This window comes from Pseudophryne corroboree (assembly GCF_028390025.1).
Source record: "Pseudophryne corroboree isolate aPseCor3 chromosome 3 unlocalized genomic scaffold, aPseCor3.hap2 SUPER_3_unloc_64, whole genome shotgun sequence".
Lineage (NCBI taxonomy): Eukaryota > Metazoa > Chordata > Amphibia > Anura > Myobatrachidae > Pseudophryne > Pseudophryne corroboree.
This window is the reverse complement of record NW_026967557.1, coordinates 163290-184762: the sequence shown is the minus strand read 5'-3', so window position 1 is coordinate 184762 and position 21473 is coordinate 163290. Positions and strand designations below refer to the sequence as shown.

The 21473-nt window shown below is 45.5% G+C and overlaps 1 protein-coding gene across 2 annotated transcripts; it reads right to left on the bottom strand.

Annotated features, from left to right (window-relative positions):
* Positions 1 to 7870: 7870 nt before the first annotated feature.
* Positions 7871 to 20221, bottom strand: LOC134984567 (gastrula zinc finger protein XlCGF26.1-like). 2 transcript variants are annotated; one of them, XM_063950124.1, is made up of 4 exons: positions 20147 to 20221; positions 19931 to 20028; positions 19531 to 19786; positions 7871 to 11089 (listed from the first exon to the last, which is right to left on the bottom strand). In XM_063950124.1, exons 1-4 carry the CDS (start codon positions 20178 to 20180, stop codon positions 9666 to 9668), a joined length of 1812 nt encoding a protein of 603 aa, XP_063806194.1. In that variant the 5' UTR covers positions 20181 to 20221; the 3' UTR covers positions 7871 to 9665. The 2 variants fall into 2 exon arrangements, with proteins under 2 accessions (XP_063806194.1, XP_063806195.1); XM_063950125.1 differs by having other exon boundaries at positions 7871 to 11086.
* Positions 20222 to 21473: the final 1252 nt, after the last annotated feature.

Here is a 21473-nt window from a genome sequence, read left to right as displayed (position 1 = left end):
CCAAGTCCTTCTTGGCCAATCCGGAACCACGAGTATCGTTCTTACTCATCTCCCTCTTATGATTCTCAGTACTTTTGGTATGAGAGGCATAGGAGGGAACACATACTCTGACTGGTACACCCACAGTGTTACCAGAGCGTCCACCGCTATTGCCTGAGGGTCCCTTGACCTGGCGCAATATCTGTCTAGTTTTTTGTTCAGGCGGGACGCCATCATGTCCACCTTTGGTTTTTCCCAACGGTTTACAATCATGTGAAAGACTTCCCGATGAAGTCCCCACTCTCCCGGGTGGAGGTCATGCCTGCTGAGGAAGTCTGCTTCCCAGTTTTCCACTCCCGGAATGAACACTGCTGAGAGTGTTATCACATGATTTTTCGCCCAGCGAAGAATCCTTGCAGTTTCTGCCATTTCCCTCCTGCTTCTTGTGCCGCCCTGTCTGTTTACGTGGGCGACTGCCGTGATGTTGTCCCACTGGATCAATACCGGCTGACCTTGAAGCAGAGGTCTTGCTAAGCTTAGAGCATTGTAAATTGCCCTTAGCTCCAGTATATTTATGTGGAGAGAAGTCTCCAGACTTGATCACACTCTCTGGAAATTTTTTCATTGTGTGACTGCTCCCCAGCCACTCAGGCTGGCATCCGTGGTCACCAGGACCCAGTCCTGAATGCCGAATCTGCGGCCCTTTCATAGATGAGCACTCTGCAGCCACCGCAGAAGAAACACCCTTGTCCTTGGAGACAGGGTTATCCGCTGATGCATCTGAAGATGCGATCCGGACCATTTTTCCAGCAGATCCCACGGAAAGGCTCTTGCGTGAAATCTACCGAATGGGATCGCTTTGTAAGAAACCACCATTTTTAACAGGATCCTTGTGCAATGATGCACTGATACTTTTCCTGGTTTTAGGAGGTTCCTGACTAGCTCGGATAACTCCCTGGCTTTCTTCTCCGGGAGAAAACATCCTATTCTGGACTGTGTCCAGAATCATCCCTAGGAACAGTAGACGTGTCGTCGGAAAAAAATGCAATTTTGGAATATTTAGAATCCACTCGTGCTGTCGTAGAACTACTTAAGATAGTGCTACTCCGACCTCCAACTGTTCTCTGGACCTTGCCCTTATCAGGAAAGCGTCCATATTTCTTTTAAGAAGAATCATCATTTCGGCCATTACCTTGGTAAAGACCCGGGGTGCCGTGGACAATCCAAACGGCAGCGTCTGAACTGATAGTGACAGTTCTGTACCACGAACCTGAGGTACCCTTGGTGAGAAGGGCAAATTTGGACATGTAGGTAAGCGTCCCTGATATCCAGTGACACCATATCGTCCCCTTCTTCCTGGTTCGCTATCACTGCTCTGAGTGACTCCATCTTGATTTGAACGCTTGTATGTAAGTGTTCAAATATTTCAGATCTCACCGAGCCGTCTGGCTTCAGTACCACAATATAGTGTGGATTAATACCCCTTCCCTTGTTGTAGAAGGGGTACTTTGATTATCACCTGCTGGGAATACAGCCTGTGAATTGTTCCCAATACTGCCTCCCTGTCGGAGGGAGCCGTTGGTAAAGCAGACTTCAGGAACTTGTGAGGGGGAGACGTCTCGAATTTCCAATGTACACCTGGGATACTACGTGTAGGATCCAGGAGTCCACTTGTGAGTGATCCCACTGCGTGCTGAAACTCTTGAGATGACCCCCTACCGCACCTGAGTCCGCTTGTACGGCCCCAGCGTCATGCTGCGGACTTGGCAGAAGCTGTGGAGGGCTTCTGTTCCTGGGAATGGGCTGCCTGCTGCAGTCTTCTTCCCTTTCCTCTACCCCTGGGCAGATATGACTGGCCCTTTTGCCCCCTTGCCCTTATGGGGACGAAAGGACTGAGACTGAAAAGACTGTGTCCTTTTCTGCTGAGATGTGACTTGGGGTAACAAAAGGTGGATTTTTCAGCTGTTGCCATGGCCACCAGGTCCGATGGACCGCCCCTTTATACGGCAATACTTCCATGTGCCGTCTGGAATCTGCATCACCTGACCACTGTCGTGTCTTCGTCTGGCAGATATGGACATCACATTTACTCTTGATGCCAGAATGCAAATATCCCTCTGCGCATCTCGCATATATAGAAATGCATCCTTAAAATGCTCTATAATCAATAAAATCTTGTCCCTGTCAAGGGTATCAATATTTTCAGTCAGGAAATCCGACCAAGCCACCCCAGCGCTGCACATCCAGGCTGAGGCGATTGCTGGTCGTAGTATAACACCAGTATGTGTGTATATACTTTTAGGATATTTTTCAGCTTCCTATCAGCTGGCTCCTTGAGGGCTGCCGTATCTGGAGACGGTAACGCCACTTGTTTTTATAAGCGTGTGAGTGCCTTATCCACCCTAAGGTGTGTTTCCCAACTCGCCCTAACTTCTGGCGGGAAAAGGTATACCGCCAATAATTTTCTATCGGAGGAACCCCACGTATCATCACACACTTCATTTATCTGATTCAGGAAAAACTACAAGTAGTTTATTCACACCCTACATAATACCCTTATTTGTGGTACTTGTAGTATCAGAAATATGTAACACCTCCTTCATTGCCCTTAACATGTAACGTGTGGCCCTAAAGGAAAATACGTTTGTTTCTTCACCGTCGACACTGGAGTCAGTGTCCGTGTCGACCGACTGAGGTAAATGGGCGTTTTTACAAGCCCCTGACGGTGTCTGAGACGCCTGGACAGGTACTAATTTGTTTGCCGGCCGTCTCATGTCGTCAACCGACCTTCCAGCGTGTTGACATTATCACGTAATTCCTAAATAAGCCATCCATTCCAGTGTCGACTCCCTAGAGAGTGACATCACCAATACAGGCAATTTGCTCCGCCTCCTCACCAACATCGTCCTCCTACATGTCGACACACACGTACCGACACACAGCACACACACAGGGAATGCTCTGATAGAGGACAGGACCCCACTAGCCCTTTGGGGAGACAGACGGAGAGTTTGCCAGCACACACCAAAAACGCTATAATATGTATAGGGACAACCCCTTATACAAGTGTTTTCCCTTATAGCATTTTTATATATGTAATCATATCGCCAAATAAGTGCCCCCCCTCTCTGTTTTAACCCTGTTTCTGTAGTGCAGTGCAGGGGAGAGCCTGGGAGCCTTCCTCACAGCAGAGCTGAGCAGGAAAATGGCGCCGTGTGCTGAGGAGAATAGGCCCCGCCCCCTTTTCGGCGGGCTCTTCTCCCGGAGTTTGTGAGATCTGGCAGGGGTTAAATACATCCATATAGCCTCAAGGGCTATATGTGATGTATTTTAGCCATAAAAAAGGTATTATACATTGCTGCCCAGGGCGCCCCCCCCCCAGCGCCCTGCACCCTCAGTGACAGTTGGTGACTGTTTGTGAGGTGTGCTGACAACAATGGCGCACAGCTGCAGTGCTGTGCGCTACCTTATGAAGACTGAAAGTCTTCTGCCGCCTGTTTCTGGACCTCTGGAGCTCTTCAACTTCGGCATCTGCAAGGGGGGTCGGCGGCACGGCTCCGGACTCCATGGCTGGGCCTGTGTTCGATCCCTCTGGAGCTAATGGTGTCCAGTAGCCTAAGAAGCAAATCCATCCTGCACGCAGGTGAGTTTACTTCTCTCCCCTAAGTCCCTCGTAGCAGTGAGCCTGTTGCCAGCAGGACTCACTGAAAATAAAAAACCTAACTTAAACTTTTATTCTAAGCAGCTCAGGAGAGCCACCTAGATTGCACCCTTCTCGTCGGGCACAAAAATCTAACTGAGGCTTGGAGGAGGGTCATAGGGGGAGGAGCCAGTGCACACCACCTGATCCTAAAGCTTTTATTATTGTGCCCTGTCTCCTGCGGAGCCGCTATATCCCCATGGTCCTTACGGAGTCCCATGGTCCTTACGGAGTCCCAGCATCCACTAGGACGTCAGAGAAATATTTGTTAGAAACTAATTTGACTTGCACAATGGGGATACAATTAGGAGTAATGGATGTGGTATTTGAAATCACTTTGTCACTATTGTCTACTAAACTTATCAATGTCATTCCTTCAATTTCCTCCCCCTATTTAAATGTGGTATTAGGCTGCTCTGTTTACTATAGTGCCCTGAGGAAGCCTATATGAGCGAAATGCGCATTGGTCATCTAGAGCGATGTGTTCCTTGCATACTGTATAATCACATACTAAAGTTCACTATCATGAGCATTAACCTGTAATATTAATGGGAGCGCAATTATTTCAATAAAGAGTGAGGAGGATTTATTATATTTTTTAATATTTGAGAACTCAGATTGCTATGCTACACATATGAGATGCTTTGCCTACTAAGAGAATTGTCTGTTGGTAGCCGGAATTAAACTCCATGCAGATAACAGAGAATCCTATTGGTAGCCTTATATATATCTGGTTACACCACGGATAGTGGAACACTGACACAGAGAACCAGAGTGCCGGCATTCATCCGGCACACGCTGCGGCACTATACATTATACTGGCCGCTGCTGATACTATGGCAGAGAACCAGAGTGCAGGCATACATCCGGCACACGCTGCGGCACTATACATTATACTGCCCGCTGCTGATACTATGGCAGACACCCTTCCCTGATAACAGTGATTTGTTCACACTGATCATCCATCTGAATAAGAATTTATATTTCATGTTATGTATGTACATTGTGATTTATGGGAACGAGTCAGACGGTATGAGGATGTCTTATGAATTGCACTTACAGCCACACAATCATATGGTTGTATGCTAGCATCTAATTACATTACATTGCAGCAATTACATTCTGATATAACTGTGGTATAAAGATCACTACATTATAATCCTTCACTTGTTCATATTGATCCTCATACGGGGTAATCAATGTACTTCCATTATACTGATTTCTGCTCCCATGTGTTATGGCTGACTAACACTGACTGCTCTATTCTGCATTCATTTGGAAACAATAACACATTCTATGCAGAATAATAGAGACAGTCACACACTGGTGTATCCACATAAAGTAACAATCATTACAATATTGTAACAGTGCACAAACTTACCAGACAGGATTACTTTTCTCTAAAAAGATCCAGTTCTCAGCACTGTAATATTGATGCCCGCATAATAATCATAGGTTATAATACATACCTAGCACTGTTACAGTACCTGATGCAAACAATATTTTATTCAATATAATACTCTTTATTCACTTTATTTTTCATATCTTTTCACATATTCCTTTATTTTAATACTTTGCTTGATATTTGTAATAAAGGACATTTCAGTCCGAATAATACATATCGGTACATCAGACAACTAGTGGTAATAAACTATTATTATGTAAGATTGCGGGTGCAGCAAAAAACTGACCGCACCTTCTGCTCCTTCATTTTCTCTATTTACACCTACACTCATCTATTTTATATGGATTGGACGGATACATCAAGTAACAAAGGTCGGGAGGAAAGTTTTTGGAGATGTTTACCCTTTATTCACACATTACCATCTGAGGTAAAACACTTAGACAAAGCTTTCAGTTCCCCTCATGGTACATTCTGGCTGTGTTACACACAGGTACACCTTATTACACAGCTAGTTTCCTCTAATGTATACTATACTCTGACTCCGGTTACTGCTCGGTGTCTTGTTCTTATGTATCTGCATTTCCTGTCACATGACTCTGTACCTTATTACACAGCTAGTTTCCTCTAATATATATATACTCTGACTCCGGTTACTGCTCGGAGTCTTGTTCTTATGTATCTGCATTTCCTGTCACATGACTCTGTACCTTATTACACAGCTAGTGTCCTCTAATGTATATATCCTCTGACTCCGGTTACTGCTCGGAGCCTTGTTCTTATGTATCTGCATTTCCTGTCACATGACTCTGTACCTTATTACACAGCTAGTTTCCTCTAATGTATACTATACTCTGACTCCGGTTACTGCTCGGAGTCTTGTTCTTATGTATCTGCATTTCCTGTCACATGACTCTGTACCTTATTACACAGCTAGTTTCCTCTAATGTATACTATACTCTGACTCCGGTTACTGCTTGGAGTCTTGTTCTTATGTATCTGCATCTCCCTGTCACATGACTCTGTACCTTATTACACAGCTAGTGTCCTCTAATGTATACTATACTCTGACTCCGGTTACTGCTCGGAGTCTTGTTCTTATGTATCTGCATTTCCTGTCACATGACTCTGTATCTTATTACACAGCTAGTTTCCTCTAATGTATACTATACTCTGACTCCGGTTACTGCTCGGAGTCTTGTTCTTATGTATCTGCATTTCCTGTCACATGACTCTGTACCTTATTACACAGCTAGTTTCCTCTAATGTATACTATACTCTGACTCCGGTTACTGCTCGGAGTCTTGTTCTTATGTATCCGCATTTCCTGTCACATGACTCTGTACCTTATTACACAGCTAGTTTCCTCTAATGTATATATACTCTGACTCCGGTTACTGCTCGGAGCCTTGTTCTTATGTATCTGCATTTCCTGTCACATGACTCTGTACCTTATTACACAGCTAGTGTCCTCTAATGTATATATACTCTGACTCCGGTTACTGCTCGGAGCCTTGTTCTTATGTATCTGCATTTCCTTGTCACATGACTCTGTAACTGTGTAACTCCTGTCACTGTGCAATGTATTATTTAATGATTTTATGTTCATCAATAAAAATTATTATAAAAACAAAACAAAAGTGGAAGCCAGGAAGAGGCAACAACTACAGACCAGCGAGTCTTACATCAGTAGTAGGGACATTGGTGGAAACACTCATAAGAAAGTGTTGTAGATTATCTCAAATCCAGCAATTTACTGGATCCCACACAGCATGGAGTCACCGGGGGGAGACCATGTCACTCAAATCTTACTGACGTTTCTGTGTGACTAAAGTGATGGATAAAGGTGGAGCCGTGGATATAGCTTATCTAGACTTTAGTAAGGCTTTCACACTGTCCCACATCGCAGACTGCTAAATAAACTCAAAAGTTTGGGATCGGATACTAAGATTGTTGAATGAATAAAATATTGGTTGCAGGATAGAAAACAGAGAGTTGTAGTAAATGGAGTGCATTCACAGGAGGGAACTGTTACCAGTGGAGTACCCCAGGGATCTGTACTTGGACCAGTGCTTTTTAATATATTTATTGGTGACATTGCAAATGGCATTAAAGGGAAAGTATACCCTTTTTGCAAATGACACAAAGGTATGCAACAGGGTAGACACACCAGGAGGGGTAAAACAAATGATTGAGGATCTAGGTAGACCAGAGGAATGGTCGAGTGCGGCAATTACAGTTTAATGCCAAAAACTGCGAAATCATGCACTTGGATCTCAAAAATCCAGATAATAAATATCGTATTAATGGCACTATACTGGAAACTACTGAGGAGGAAAGGGATCTATGAGTCACTATGTCAGGTGATATAAAGGCAGGTAAGCAATGTAACACAACAATGAGGAAGGCTAGTCAGGTGCATGGCTGCATTGGGAGAGGAATCAGCAGCAGAATGACACTGTATAGGTCATTGGTAAGCTCTAATCCAGAATACTGTGTCCAGTTCTGGAGGCCATATCTCCAGGATATTTATACATCAGGGTGTTTCTATGTGTATAGGCCGGGTGTCACACACAGAGCAGATATATATATATATGTGTGTGTATATTATATATATAATTATATATATATATATATATATATATATAAAGAGAGAGACTTTAAACAAATGCACACTCCCCAGCAATTCTCAGGTGGTGCTCCCTTCAGTCCGTTCCTTCACAGGTCCAGGATATTTAAACTTTGTAGTTAAAGGGCACTCAAACTTCTTAATTAATATATGAAAGTTTATTGTTTCCAAAAAAAGACACTTTAAAAAAAAAAACCCATAACAAATGGCAATGGTGAAGGAAAAATGCTTATATATCAATAAATGTTCAAGCCAAAAAAGCAAATGTTTCTCTCCAATCCAAGAGATATTCAACATCAATGCAGCACTTAGAAATATATGATTGAAAGTCAAACTTATACGTTAGTCGTCCTCGGTCATCTAGTGACCGTCAAAGACTCCGGCATCCCAGCACAGATCACCCTGTTGCCACTGCCATCCACACACACTTCTCTGGGAACATACCCTATATACCAAATGTACCAAGATGATTCAATTACCGTAATTCACACCTGCCTATTCCGGGGACAGTGTGTTGTCATCTTCCCCCTCCAGCTCCACATCCTCTGGTAGTTCAGTGTCAGTGTCAGACTGGAGCACCTGTGGGAGTGTACGTTTATGAGAGACCACCAGGGGGGGCTGACTTGGCTGTCTGATCAGCAGTCTTAATAATGAACTCTTCTACAGACTGTCTCAGGGTTTGTCTCTCCTGCTTTGCAGCAGGTGACTTTATATCTGTAATCATTGTTTTGAATGAGTCCAACCATGCAGGTTCCTGCAAAGCACTACCCTGTGAAGGTAGAGAACACTGGGTACAGAGCAGGGACCCCTGGGAAGAGGGTGTAAACTTGGTGTTGCAAGAAGGACACAGACATGCTTACAGCAGAAAACACAGATATATCACAGTGCAGTGACACACAATAGGGAACAGCACAGTAACCCAGACAACCCTGATTGGAGGAACACAGAGAGGAATGGGACCAGCACACAATACCTCAGCTCAGGGCAGGGCTCCGCTGGGTATATTTTACACATGTTATGTGTCCAGCGGTGTAACCGCTATATATGCGCTCCCCCCTTTTCTATCAGACCCCCTGGTACCAGTACAAAACGTGGTGCATTGGCCTCTGTGGAGGAGCAGATTGAGCGTGCAGTCTGTAACCAGCAGCAGGAAATGGCGCCTTTCCAGTCTCTGGACCCGCTCTCTGGGAAGCCCCGCCCCTTACATGGCATGCGGACCCTAGCAGATTATACTGACATAAATAGTAAAACCACCTTGTAATACATGTGTATATAAAGAGAGTAACCCTATGTTCAGTGTGCCAGTGTGGAGTCCACAGCAGGCACCGCAGCTCGAGGCCTGTGACTGCCGCACCCTTTTGCCGCCATTTGCACCAGGGACCTGCTTACTGGGACCCCTGCGTATTACTCAATGCATCTACTTCGGCATGTTAGGGGTGGCGGCATGCTACTGGTGTGGGCTCACACCCGAGTGTCCTGTCAGCGGGGATATGAACCATTAACTCTTTATTAAGTTGGTTCGGTTCCCACCCTAAGTGCCACGATGCAGGCAGACTGGTGCCAACCAGCGCTGCCTGAAAATAATAAACTAACATAAATTTTGATGAAAACTCTCTGGAGCTCCAGAGAATGCACCCGGCTCCTTGGGCACATTTTTCTAAACTGAGTCTGCTTGAAGGGGCATAGAAGGGAGGAGCCAGCACACACTAATGGACTCGATATATACCCCATGGTACGAATACCATCCACTAGGATGAAAGAGAAAGACAGGTTACCTGCATAGCAGTGGTAGACCAGGGTATGAGATATGATTGTTTCACCCAGTAGCAGCATGCATATTGCAAAAAGCAAAGGAGATAGGACAGGAACTTGAGAAACAATGCATGGCAATTGTGATGATGAGATTAAAAAGGTTTCTCACCTGTGTGATGTCTATTGTGTGAAACAAAGCTGATTTACTTCTCACACTCAGAACATGGAAATGGTTTCTCACATGTGTGAGTTCTTTGATGCCTAACAAGAGCTGATTTCCCTGTGAAACATTTTCCACACTCAGAACATGGAAATGGTTTCTCACCTGTGTGACTTCGATGATGTATAACAAGTTTTGATTTTCGGGTAAAACATTTCCCACACTCAGAGCATGGAAATGGTTTCTCACCTGTGTGAGTTCTCTGATGTGTAAAAAGATTTGATTTCTGTATAAAACATTTCCCACACTCAGAGCATGGAAATGTCTTCTCACCTGTGTGACTTCTTTGATGTGCAACAAGATCTGATTTCTGTGCAAAACATTTCCGACACTCAGAACATGGAAATGGACTCTCACCTGTGTGAGTTCTTTGATGTCTAACAAGAGCTGATTTCCCTGTGAAACATTTTCCACACTCAGAACATGGAAATGGTTTCTCACCTGTGTGACTTCGATGATGTGTAACAAGTTCTGATTTTCGGGTAAAACATTTCCCACACTCAGAACATGGAAATAGTTTCTCACCTGTGTGAGTTCTCTGATGTGTAAAAAGATTTGATTTCTGTATAAAACATTTCCCACACTCAGAGCATGGAAATGGCTTCTCACCTGTGTGACTTCTTTGATGTGCAACAAGATCTGATTTCTGTGCAAAACATTTCAGACATTCAGAACATGGAAATGGCCTCTCTCCTGTGTGAGTTCTTTGATGTCTAACAAGAGCTGATTTATGTGTAAAAAATTTCACACACTCAGAACATGAAAATGGCTTCTCACCTGTGTGAGTTTCCTGATGTGAAACTAGATGTGCTTTACTTAAAAAACATTTTCCACACTCAGAACATGGAAATGGTTTCTCACCTGTGTGCCTTCTCTGATGTGTAACAAGAACTGATTTGTATGTAAAACATTTCCCACACTCAGAACATGGAAATGGTCTCTCACCTGTGTGCCTTCTCTGATGTGTAACAAGAACTGATTTGTATGTAAAACATTTCCCACACTCAGAACATGGAAATTGCCTCTTGCCTGTGTGCCTTCTCTGATGAGTGACAAGATCTGATTTGTATGTAAAACATTTCCCACACTCAGAACATGGAAATGGCCTCTTGCCTGCCTTATCTGTCTGATGGGTAATAAGCTTTGTTTTCTGTGTAAAACATTTGGCATCTATAGAACAGGGAAACACTGTATCTACTCTCAGAGCTGTAACAGATGCACCAATATCAGAGTGATCAGGAGAACATTTCCCTGGATCAGAAGGACCAGCTGATAGAACTGGATGTATAATTGGGGTAATGGGGTTATCTCCTGGAGAATCCTGTCTACTGTCATTATCTTTTATGTCACAATCCGGGGATAACATAAGATGTCCTTCTGAGATATTCCTGCTTGTGTGCCCATCTGCTGGAAATAAAATACATTATGCACATATGAATTTTCATGAAACAAAATAAATATTGTATAGGTTATGTTCAAAAATGGCAAAATACTATAAATGAGTAGAAAACACCCAGGATGTGTCAAAGTCGAAAAATATTGTAATGCATATACCATGTACTAACCCCATGCACATGCCCGCTGCGCGTGCACTCAGTCCGCCGTGCGTGCACATATCCACAATTTGCGTAGGATCGCTCCTGCGATCATGCGCATGGTATGGGTATTTACGGTGGAGTTTGTGAGCGCGTAGAGGGTTATTAGAACATTACATATTAAACCCAAATAGTGCATTTTATACCCATAGTTCCCCTGTACCACATCAGTGAGTATGATCAGTTTAAATAGTTCCAGGACTAAGGGATTCGCCTTTGCATGATAGGAAGGGTCAGATAAAGGTTGGAAGGTGATGTCTAGTATCCAGCTGTAGGGTATTTTAAGGGTAACATTCCGGTGTTGGTTAGAGAAAGATCGTATGTACCAGCGCATAGTTATGTGCAAAAGTAGAATATAGATATTAACTGTATTTACTGTATATTATGTATGCGGCGGGAATCCAGAGGATACCACCCACAAGAGCAGTTGGGGAAAGACATCGCCCACATTTTCAAATCAACCTATGACCTCTCCTGTAATGTAAAGGCACATCTCTGTGTGCAATGGACAATGAGATTACAGTGACCATTGTATTGTGTATGTAAATTGTGTATAAAAAGCCCATTGTTGCCTGTCCGGTCAGAAGACTCTGAACGATTTCTACCTGACAAGCGGAGGACCGGCCGGGTTGCGCTTGCGAACATTCTCACTTATGTAAATTCTCTGTAGCCATTATTCTGTTGTAGATTTATCTTGTTAGCCTGTAGTGTATAATTTATACTGTTTTACCTTTTGAAATAATCCACTGTGGCCTTAGAACCCTGTGGTTTCACTACATATCGGTGTTGTGTCCTCACTTTCCTGCTAGGGTTTAAAGCGGATTTTACTGTATAAGGTTATAGAGTGTATTGATAAGGTGTACGCACTGCGGGTACTTTATACCGCCAGCGCTACTTAAGGTTTAAAGTATAAACATCATTACAGTGCTTCGCGGCACATGGTTTAGAGTGTAACATTACATTGCATTACTAATAAGGTTTAAAGGTTATCAATTGTGTGTGCGCGCGCTGTGCGAACTCTGTACAATCAGCGCAGTGTGTGTACGCCAATTACGTACCACGTATGGGACTCCGTACGCAAATAGTGTACAAAGTGCATAGCGCATGTATTCAGTATAACGGCCATAGAGGCTCCACGGTGAAAGTGTATCTAGAAGTATAGCTTTATGGTTTAAGATGATATCAACATTATCAGATGTTACATTGTACATTATATAATTCTGTAACTGAAATTAACCAGTACTATAGTTCTGCCATTCCTTTTATGCTTAATTAAAAATACTAGGAAGCTTGGACTGGAGTAAAATATGCACTCAAAGAGTGTGAGGAGACTGGTCAGATCTCTAGGCTGGTAAAATACAGTGACATGATGTGAGGAGGAGAGCAGGAGTATAATAGGGGCTGATGGCTCATGCTGTATGAGATACACCAGCGAGTGTGGGGAGGAGACTGGTCAGATCTCTGGGCTGGTAACACACAGGGACATGATGTGAGGGGGAGAGCAGGAGTATAATAGGGGCTGATGTCTGCTGATGTATGAGATACACCAGAGTGTGGGGAGGAGACTGGTCAGATCTTTGGGCTGGTAACACCCAGTGACATGATGTGAGGAGGAGAGCAGGAGTATAATAGGGGCCGATGGCCCCTGAAGTATGAGATACACCAGAGAGTGTGGGGAGGAGACTGGTCAGATCTCTGGGCTGGCAACACACAGTGACATGATGTGAGAGGGAGAGCAAGACTATAATAGAGGCTGATGGCTCCTGATGTATGAGATATCTGTTAGGCGCCGAGGGTCCGCGCCTAGCAACGGGGACGCCACTGTCGGACCACGTTCCCCGTTGCTGGGTCTAAGTTAATCACCTCATTGGTTTCCTGGCTGTGTAGCATGCAGCTGCACGGCATGTTGTAATTAATCACTCATCTGTTTCCCTGGCCAGGCAGCTTGACAGCTGCATGGCATTTAATCCAATCAGCCTCCAAACAGCTGATTGGAGGACTCTCTGTTAAGAACACTTCCTGGGCTTCTCACAGACGCCGGTGATAGCTTCCTGTTTGCCTGAGTCTGCTACAGAGAGTTCCCAGTCCCGGTCTATTCGGTTGTTCCTGTCCTCAGAGATCCTGTACTCGGAAGTTACCATCTGTTCCTGGAGTCTGACCGAGCACCTTTAACATCTGGTGGTGTTCGTGAGTCGCGGCGCAGCCGTGTGTTGCGGCTTGTCCGCTACAGTTTATTATTTCGTTTATATTGTGTTCTGGAGCTTTGCAGAGGATTCCGCTTCCACAAGATCCACTCTGGTGTCCAGCGGTGCCGGATAGGAGTGTCGGATCAGTGGATCTTTGGTTGTCCTTTTCCTTGGCGGCTAGTCCGCACATACCTTTTGATTTAGTTAAGTTAGCTTGTAACCCCTGGCTTGGTTGCTTAGTCAGAGGGCCCCTTGTTATCACCCTGTCTCGGACTTCCCCTTGTCTCCCATTAAGACCTGCGGGGGCATCGGGGTTGGGCAGACATAATCCGCCCTTCGAACGCGGCTGCCATGGGCTCAAGCAACCATAGTCTCGCAGGGGATTTCTGATAACACGGGCGAGACAACGGAGTTAGGGCGCCAGGGGTTACTAGGCTCTCCAGCTCCCACAACCAGCATATTGTTCCTGTACTCAGATCCCTGCCATAAGATCTTCTCCGGTCTGGAGTACAGGAATCATAACATTATCACCGGCCCAACAAAGAAAAGATTTAACTTACAGTAAATTTTTTCATTTTTTAGTTGGGAGAATTTGTCGGCCTTATGAATCCCGCCGGTGTTGGGCCAAATCATGGCCAGCTTCTTGTTAGTCAGATTCAGGAACTTACTCAGATGGTTCAGGATCTGTCCCTCCGGGTGAGGTCACAGGAAGATCTGTTACGGACTTCCCCGAGGGTCATCCCTGAACCAAAAATGCATCTGCCTGACCGTTTTTCTGGGGATAGAAAACAGTTTTTTAATTTTAAAGAATCTTGCAAACTGTATTTTCGTTTAAGACCAGTTACCTCAGGTACAGAGGCTCAGCGGGTTGGGATTATTATTTCTCTGCTTCAGGGGGATCCTCAGACCTGGGCTTTTGGTTTAAAGACAGACGATCCGGCCTTATCGTCTGTAGACGCCTTTTTAAAATCTTTAGGGCTATTATATGACGACCCTGATAGAGAGGCGTCCACAGAAAGTCACTTGCGTGCTCTTAGACAGGGTAGGAATCCTGCAGAGAATTATTGTACGGAGTTTCGCCGTTGGTCGAACGACTGTGGCTGGAATGACCCAGCCCTGCGCAGTCAGTTTCGCCTCGGCTTATCTGAATCTATAAAAGACAGTCTCCTCCAGTATCCCGCTCCTGAGACCCTCGATAACCTCATGGAGCTCTCTATTAAAATAGATCGTCGGCTCAGAGAGCGGAGGGCTGAAAAAGGGGCATCTGTCGGGTCCTCTCCCTGGGTTCCTTCCATTCCTGTTGACATAGAGGAGCCTATGCAGATTGGTCTCTCCAAATTGTCTCCGGAAGAAAGAACCAGGAGGCAAAATTCTGGTCTGTGTTTATACTGCGGAGGTAAGGGACATTTTGCCCGTAGTTGTCCAAATAAGTCGGGAAACTTCCTGACCAAGTGAGTTGTGAGGGGGTTCACTTTGGTCTACAGCTCATCTCCTCAAATAATTCACTGTTGGTTCCTGCTAAAGTTTCCTATGGCAGCCTCTGTTCCTCGGTCTCTGCTTTTGTGGACAGTGGAGCTGCAGGAAACTTTATGGATTTAACATGGGCCAAGGCCTTAGGTATTCCTCAGCTAACCTTGGGTAGATGTGTCACCATGCATGGTTTAGATGGGAGTCCCTTATCCAATGGGGTTATTTCTCTATGTACACCTCCTGTTTTGCTCTCGGTGGGAGCTCTGCACTCTGAAAAGATTGAGTTTTTCCTTACCCATTGTCCAGCAGTTCCTGTGGTTCTGGGTCACCCTTGGCTGGCCTTTCATAATCCCATCATAGATTGGCAGTCTGGGGAGATCCTACAATGGGGTACCATCTGTGATAAAGAATGTATTATGCTTCCTATCCGAGTAGCTGCCGCCGCTTCCGCACATATTCCTGGGGAATACCAGGATTTTGTTGATGTGTTTTCCAAGGGCAATGCGGATATTTTGCCTCCCCATAGGCCTTATGATTGTACCATTGAGTTAATTCCTGGTGCCACGTTGCCTAAAGGAAGGTTATATGCATTGTCTGGTCCTGAAACTGTGGCCATGAATGAGTATGTGAAAGAAAGCCTTGAGAAAGGATTTATCAGGCCATCTAAATCCCCTTTAAGTGCAGGTTTCTTCTTCGTAGAGAAGAAGGATGGTTCACTCAGACCCTGCATTGACTTTAGAGCTTTGAATAAGATCTCAGTAAAGAATACTTACCCTCTGCCGCTGATCTCTGTCCTCTTTGATCAGCTGCGTTCGGCTGTTATTTTTTCTAAGATTGACCTGAGAGGAGCATATAACCTCATCAGAATCAGGTCAGGGGATGAGTGGAAAACGGCATTCAGTACTCAGTCAGGCCATTATGAGTATCTGGTCATGCCATTCGGCCTATCTAACGCTCCGGCAGTTTTCCAGGATCTCATTAATGATGTGCTCCGTGAGTTTCTGGGAAGATTTGTTGTGGTCTATTTAGACGATATTTTGATATATTCTGACTCTGTAGAACAACATGTTACCCAGGTGCGTCAGGTGCTAAAGAAATTACGTGAAAATCACTTATATGCCAAGCTGGAGAAGTGTGAATTTCATGTCACGGAGGTATCCTTTTTAGGGTACATTATTTCCCCTCAGGGATTCTGTATGGAACCAAAGAAGCTCCAAGCCATCCTTAGTTGGGCGCAACCCACCAACTTAAAAGCAATTCAGCGCTTTTTAGGGTTTGCGAACTACTATAGAAGATTTATTCACTCTTTCTCTGACCTAGTTGCTCCCATTGTGGCACTAACTAAGAAGGGAGCAGATCCTACCAATTGGTCACGTGAAGCTGAGTTATCTTTTCAGGCCTTGAAACAAGCCTTTGTCTCAGCCCCTGTCCTCAGACATCCCAACCCAGAATTGCCTTTCATTGTTGAGGTTGATGCCTCGGAGGTTGGAGTAGGGGCTATCCTTTCTCAGAAGGATCCTGATTCCCTTGAATTACATCCTTGTGCCTTCATGTCCAGAAAATTCTCATCTGCAGAATCCAACTACGATGTTGGTAACCGGGAATTGCTGGCTATTAAATGGGCTTTCGAGGAGTGGAGGCATTGGCTTGAAGGAGCGACCCATACCATTTCAGTTTTGACTGATCACAAAAATCTTCAATACATAGAATCAGCTAAACGACTGAATGCCCAGCAGGCTCGTTGGGCTTTATTTTTTACTCGTTTCAAATTCATTATCACCTTCAGGCCAGGTTCCAAGAATACCAAGGCAGATGCCCTGTCACGCAGTTTTCTTTCGGTTCAAGACAACAGTCCTGCTACTCCCATACTTCCGTCTTCAGTCATTCAGGCAGGCCTCACACAGGATGTATTTTCCCAGTTAAAGCTGCTTCAACATCAAGCTCCTGGAAATACTCCTGCTGGTCGTCTTTTTGTCCCTGAGTTTTTGAGAGCAACTGTTTTGACGGAGTTTCATGATAGCAAAGTTGCCGGGCATCCGGGAATCGCTAAGACTTTGGAATTAGTCTCCCGCTCAGTATGGTGGCCTGGTCTTTCCAAAGACATTAAAGAGTTTGTTTTTTCATGTCAGGTCTGTGCACAGCATAAAGTTCCCCGTTCTTTGCCTATAGGTCAACTTATGCCCTTGAATGTTCCTCTTAGGCCATGGTCGCATATCTCCATGGATTTTGTGGTGGACCTCCCTCTGTCAGCCGGATGCCGAGTCATATGGGTGGTAGTGGACCGTTTTAGCAAGATGGCCCATTTCATTGCTCTTCCCCGATTGCCATCTGCCCAGGGATTGGCAGTCTTGTTCCTCCGCCATGTTTTCAGACTCCATGGCTTACCCACTGACATTGTTTCTGACAGGGGTCCACAATTCATTGCACAATTTTGGAAGTCTTTTTGTGCTTCGTTAAAGATGAAATTATCATTAACCTCCGGCTATCATCCACAATCCAATGGACAGACTGAGCGAGTTAACCAATCACTAAAACAATATTTGCGTTTGTACTCGGCCAAACTCCAAAATGACTGGTCTGAGTTTCTTCCATTGGCGGAGTTTGCTTATAATAATGCCTGTCATTCCTCCACCAATGTGTCTCCATTTTTTGCAGTTTTTGGTTTTCACCCCAGAGCTAATTCATTTTTTCAACATTCCTCTGTCTCCTCTCTGGCCCTGACCTCTCATCTTAAACTTATTTGGAAAAAAGTGCACCTGGCTCTCAGAAAAGCAGCTTTCCGGGAAAAAAAAATTTCTGACAGGCTCCGGCGGCCGTGCACTTTTAAAGTAGGAGACAGGGTGTGGTTGTCGACTCGCAAACATTAAACTTCGACAAACCTCAGCCAGATTGGGTCCTAGATTTATTGGACCATTTCTCATTATCAAAAAAGTCAATCCAGTTGCTTTCCGGTTACGTTTACCAAAAACTTTACGGATCGGAAATACCTTCCATTGCTCATTGCTTAAACCATATGTTTCGTCCAGCAGAATTCCTCGTAAAATATCTCAGGGGAGATCACCAGTTAATGTACAGGGTCAGCAGGAGTTCTTGGTGGAGAAGGTTCTCGATTCCAAGTTGTCCCGGGGTCGGCTTTATTTTTTGGTACATTGGAGAGGTTATGGGCCAGAGGAAAGGTCTTGGGTCCTGGATGAGGATCTCCATGCCCCAAGGCTCAAAAAGGAATTTTTTCGAGAATTTCCTCAGAAACCCGGCCTTAGGGGTTCCTTGACCCCTCCTCAAGGGGGGGGTACTGTTAGGCGCCGAGGGTCCGCTCGTCAGTGCGGCCCAGCGCCTAGCAACGGGGACGCCACTGTCGGACCGCGTTCCCCGTTGCTGGGTCTAAGTTAATCACCTCATTGGTTTCCTGGCTGTGTAGCATGCAGCTGCACGGCATGTTGTAATTAATCACTCATCTGTTTCCCTGGCCAGGCAGCTTGACAGCTGCATGGCATTTAATCCAATCAGCCTCCAAACAGCTGATTGGAGGACTCTCTGTTAAGAACACTTCCTGGGCTTCTCACAGACGCCGGTGATAGCTTCCTGTTTGCCTGAGTCTGCTACAGAGAGTTCCCAGTCCCGGTCTATTCGGTTGTTCCTGTCCTCAGAGATCCTGTACTCGGAAGTTACCATCTGTTCCTGGAGTCTGACCGAGCACCTTTAACATCTGGTGGTGTTCGTGAGTCGCGGCGCAGCCGTGTGTTGCGGCTTGTCCGCTACAGTTTATTATTTCGTTTATATTGTGTTCTGGAGCTTTGCGGAGGATTCCGCTTCCACAAGATCCACTCTGGTGTCCAGCGGTGCCGAATAGGAGTGTCGGATCAGTGGATCTTTGGTTGTCCTTTTCCTTGGCGGCTAGTCCGCACATACCTTTTGATTTAGTTAAGTTAGCTTGTAACCCCTGGCTTGGTTGCTTAGTCAGAGGGCCCCTTGTTATCACCCTGTCTCGGACTTCCCCTTGTCTCCCATTAAGACCTGCGGGGGCATCGGGGTTGGGCAGACATAATCCGCCCTTCGAACGCGGCTGCCATGGGCTCAAGCAACCATAGTCTCGCAGGGGATTTCTGATAACACGGGCGAGACAACGGAGTTAGGGCGCCAGGGGTTACTAGGCTCTCCAGCTCCCACAACCAGCATATTGTTCCTGTACTCAGATCCCTGCCATAAGATCTTCTCCGGTCTGGAGTACAGGAATCATAACAATATCCCAGAAAGTGTGGGGAGGAGACTGGTCAGATCTCCAGGCTGGTAACATACAGTGACATGATGAGAGGGGGAGAGCAGGAGTATAATAGGGGCTGATGGCACCTAATGTAAGAGATACACCAGAGAGTGTGGGGAGGAGACTGGTCAGATCTCTGGGCTGGTAACACACAGTGACACGATGTGAGGAGGAGAGCAGGAGTATAATAGGGGCTGATGGCTCCTGACTCCACACTGGGAAAATACATATTCCTCCTTAGTTTGTACTGACAGAGGAGGGTGTAGAATTAGAGATTGCTGTAGTCACTGAGCAAGAATATGTTACTCTTATCTGTAATAAGTGTTTATTACTCACCTGTGCTGATATCTGTAGGGATTTCCTCCTCCTTACACTGCTGATCACCCCTCACATACGTCTCTTCTTCTCCCTCTGTATCTTCTGCCTTTATATCAGCCACATACGTCTCTTCTTCTCCCTCTATATCTTCTGCCTTTATATCAGTCACATACGTCTCTTCTTCTCCCTCTATATTAACTGCCTTTATACAAGTCACATACGTCTCTTCTTCTCCCTCTATATCTTCTGTTTTAATATCAGACAGATGTTCTACCTAAAAGACAAACAAACACTATAATGACATTTGCACACAGTCAGATTAAACTGAAGTGAAACAGTATAATATCAAGACACACACAGCTCCTCTACAGATCATATAGTAACAGTAACTTTGGGTGAGACCCTAAATCCCACCTACCTGATCCTCCTGTGGGGTCCTGTAATTCTCCTCTGTACAGTCCTGGGAATACAGAGGACGGGGACATCTCTCTGGGGTATCTCTGTTACTGGGCCCATCTGTAGGAGACACACAGTGAATGAGTACAGTGTATATATGTGATTATCAGGTGATGTGTGTATATAGGGGTCCCCATACCTGCTCTCCCCTGTACAATACATGACAGTCTTCTCTTACCCAGTGATGTGAGGGGCCGGTGATTCTTCATCATCACATCCTTGTACAGACCCCTGTGTTCCTCTATATACTCCCCCTCCTGCATGGAGACATAGATAGTGACATCCTGACAACTTATAGGAACCTGACACACACACAGTGATACAGTCATCACCCAGACACATCCCCTGGTGTTACTGTATAATGTCCCATTCCCTGTAGTCACTTCTCCAGTCATCACCCAGACACATCCCCTGGTGTTACTGTATAATGTCCCATTCCCTGTAGTCACTTCTCCAGTCATCACCCAGACACGTCCCTCGGTATTACTGTACAATGCCTCATTCCCGGCAGTCACCTCCCTAGTCAGAACCCAGACACGTCCCCCGGTGTTACTGTATAATGTCCCATTCCCAGCAGTCACCTCTCCAGTCATCACCCAGACACGTCCCCCGGTGTTACTGTATAATGTCCCATTCCCAGCAGTCACCTCTCCAGTCATCACCCAGACACGTCCCCCGGTGTTACTGTATAATGTCCCATTCCCAGCAGTCACCTCTCCAGTCATCACCCAGACACATCCCCTGGTGTTACTGTATAATGTCCTATTCCCAGCAGTCACCTCTCCAGTCATCACCCAGACACATCCCCCGTTGTTACTGTATAATGCCCCATTCCCAGCAGTCACTTCTCCAGTCATCACCCAGACACATCCGCTGGTGTTACTGTATAATGCCCCATTCCCAGCAGTCACCTCCTCAGTCATCACCCAGACACATCCCCTGGTGTTACGGTATAATGTCTCATTCCCGGCAGTCACCTCCGCATTCATCATCCAGACACGTCCACCGGTGTTACTGTATAATGCCTCATTCCCAGCAGTCACCTCTCCAGTCATCATCCAGACACGTCCCTCGTGTTACTGTATAATGCCCCATTCCTGGGGCAGTCACCTCCGCAGTCATCATCCAGACACGTCTACCAGTGTTACTGTATAATGCCCCATTCCCAGCAGTCACCTCTCCAGTCATCATCCAGACACGTTCCCTGGTGTTACAGTATAATGTCCCAATGCCACCAGTCATCTCTCCAGTCATCACCCAGACACATCCCCTGGTGTTACTGTATAATGCCCCATTCCCAGCAGTCACCTCCTTAGTCATCACCCAGACACGTCCCCCGGTGTTACTGTATAATGTCCCATTCCCAGCAGTGACCTCTCCAGTCATCACCCAGACACGTCCCCTGGTGTCACTGTATAATGCCCCATTCCCAGCAGTCACCTCTCCAGTCATCGCCCAGACACATCCCCTGGTGTTACTGTATAATGCCCCATTCCCATCAGTCA